Here is a 2792-nt window from a genome sequence, read left to right on the forward strand (position 1 = left end):
ACAAAACTATCATTAGATGAACTACCCTGATCTATTCCTTTCTCTCTTCCACAATGGAATGAAACTTCTGAAATTGTGAATAAGAGTAGATATACTTTATCTTAAGTTGTATTGCAAAGGTATGTTGTTATAGTCAAGAAAATCTAACATATAATTTTCCTGAAAATTCTTTTAGACTTTCTCTTCTAATATTGGATAGACATTGCTGTGATAATCATCAGTATATAGCAATAAATATCAAAATTTAAATCTATTTATAGCATTCTCTTTCAGGAAAACAAAGTAGCTGTTTAGAAGATGGTTGGTCAAATAAGTTGCTTTCCAAGCTAGAGTGGCAAGCTTTAAAAAATTGTAGAGTTTGGCATTTTCTGTATAAAGATTTATGTTTTGTTTTGGTTTTGTTGTTTTGTTGGATTTGTCTTTCTGTTGAGTTTCATCAAGTGGCATTATCTAAATACATAACACCAGTTATTTGGAGAATAATTCCAGAACAACAACAAAATATCTGTTTTTAAGAAAAGAAAGATGTACAAATGAGCCTATTGCCAGAGGATACTAGAGCTCTACAAAGTATTACAATGCTAGAAACAGATTCTTGCTAAGACTATATAAGTTTTATAGACTATACTCAGAAATGTGAAAAATACAATTACTTTTTTTGTTTCTCAAACTTAAAAGAGCATAGTTTAGGGAACTGGGATGACATTAAGACAGGATACTGTTGAAATTACTCCTAACTCTTCTGTGAAGGATTTTGTTTTTCCTGTCCATATGAGTGCAAGCTATTTTGGGGTTATTCTCCTTTCCTAGAGAAACTTAAAGTCACTTATTAAAAATACTTTCCCTGAAACTTAAATAAAGATGTCTTCATGGACAGTTTATGGCCCTACTACTTATAGTTGAGCCAAAAATGGAATAAAACTAAAGATTGTTCATATTGATTATCTAGTGTCTACTGTTACCACATAATGAGCAAAAGAAAGATTACATATGTAGGTAGCCGAGCCGAGCCGAGCCGAGCCGAGCCGAGCCGAGCCGAGCCGAGCCGAGCCGAGCCGAGCCGAGCCGAGCCGCAGCGCGTGCCGGAGGCGGCGCGGCGAGCAGCAACCATGTCGGTGTTCGGAAAGCTGTTCGGGGCTTGAGGGGGTAAGGCGGGCAAGGGCGGCCCGACCCCCCAGGAGGCCATCCAGCGGCTTCGGGACACAGAGGAGATGCTAAGCAAGAAGCAGGAGTTCCTGGAGAAGAAGATCGAACAGGAGCTGACGGCTGCCAAGAAGCACGGCACCAAAAACAAACGCGCGGCGCTGCAGGCCCTGAAGCGCAAGAAGAGGTATGAGAAGCAGCTGGCCCAGATCGACGGCACCTTGTCAACCATCGAGTTCCAGCGGGCGGCCCTGGAGAACGCCAACACCAACACGGAGGTGCTCAAGAACATGGGCTAAGCCGCTAAGGCCATGAAGGCTGCCCATGACAACATGGACATTGATAAAGTGGACGAATTAATGCAGGACATTGCTGACCAGCAAGAACTTGCAGAAGAGATTTCCATAGCTATCTCCAAACCTGTAGGCTTTGGAGAAGAGTTTGACGAGGATGAGCTCATGGCAGAGTTGGAGGAGCTTGAACAAGAAGAGCTAGACAAGAATTTGCTGGAGATCAGTGGGCCGGAAACAGTCCCTCTACCAAATGTCCCCTCTGTAGCCCTACCGTCCAAACCCACCAAGAAGAAGGAAGAGGAAGACGAGGACATGAAGGAATTGGAGAACTGGGCCGGATCCATGTAACTGGTCCAGCATAGGCTGGGCCCGACGGACTGTGATGGCCTGTGCGTCGGGCAGGCATGTGCGTGCGCAGGGCTGGCAGGACGCGGCGCAGGCAGCCTCCATCGCTCCACTCTCACCCAAAGCAGTAGGCCGCATCACTGCTCACTCTCGCATAGCATGGTCTGTGCCCGGGGGCGGGTGGGGGGAGGGGGCGGGTGGGAGGTGCCTGCTGTTTATAATGTTGAATTTCTGTAAAATAAACTGTATTTGCAAATCCAAAAAAAAAAAAGAAGAAAGATTACATATGTAAATTGTGAAAATGATTGAGATCAGTCTCAACAGTGCTCTAAAATACTCCATATTTTATAACAAGAGTTGTTTTTCAGACTACGTTTGCCCCTAAGACTTAATTTTAAAAGCAATTTGACTCCATTAATATAAAATATATATATTTCTTTTTTGCTGAAAATTGACTGTAGCTAATATGAGTGTAACCTTGGGTGAACACAAAACTGCAATCATTTTTATGATAAGAGAATTGATCCAAAATAAATATAAATATATTTACATATACTTCATGAGTAAATTATTTGATATTAGTTATTTTAGTTTACCCCACAAAACAAATAGCTCACTTAATTGACTTTAAGCAGCTGGAAAAGAAAACAAATAGAAATCCAGTTATGCCCAAGCCACAATCACAATGCTAGTTTTAATGAGGGAAATATTATGATTGAAATGCTAAAATTATCAGAAGATATTTGTAATTGGATTTGGCCAAAATTTGGAGACAGGTTGCAAAGTTAAATAAAATACTTTAAGTGGAAAATTTATTCTCTCAAGAAAATTAATAACACTCCACATGATTTCACTTTTATGTGTTTATTACTTTCTTTTGAGATATGACCAACTTCAACCCCAAAATCCAATAAGACATCACAAATCTTAAGTCGCCACAATACTGTATTCTATTTACCCTTTCTGTCTTTGAACTTTTCTCTGGGCAGAGCATTGGTGCTTGCATGATCT

At 40.8% G+C, this 2792-nt stretch overlaps 1 protein-coding gene across 1 annotated transcript; it reads left to right on the plus strand.

Annotated features, from left to right (window-relative positions):
* Positions 1–1059: 1059 nt before the first annotated feature.
* Positions 1060–1969, plus strand: LOC311601528 (charged multivesicular body protein 4b-like). Its single transcript, XM_084789028.1, has one exon. It carries the CDS (start codon positions 1455–1457, stop codon positions 1782–1784), a length of 330 nt encoding a protein of 109 aa, XP_084645154.1. The 5' UTR covers positions 1060–1454; the 3' UTR covers positions 1785–1969.
* Positions 1970–2792: the final 823 nt, after the last annotated feature.

Source organism: Acomys minous (genome assembly GCF_964271855.1).
Source record: "Acomys minous genome assembly, chromosome: 7".
Taxonomy (NCBI): domain Eukaryota; kingdom Metazoa; phylum Chordata; class Mammalia; order Rodentia; family Muridae; genus Acomys; species Acomys minous.

Coding starts and splice junctions, on each gene's coding strand:
- LOC311601528 (XM_084789028.1), top strand. CDS start 1,455: ATGAAGGCTGCCCATGACAACATGGACATTGATAAAGTGGACGAATTA.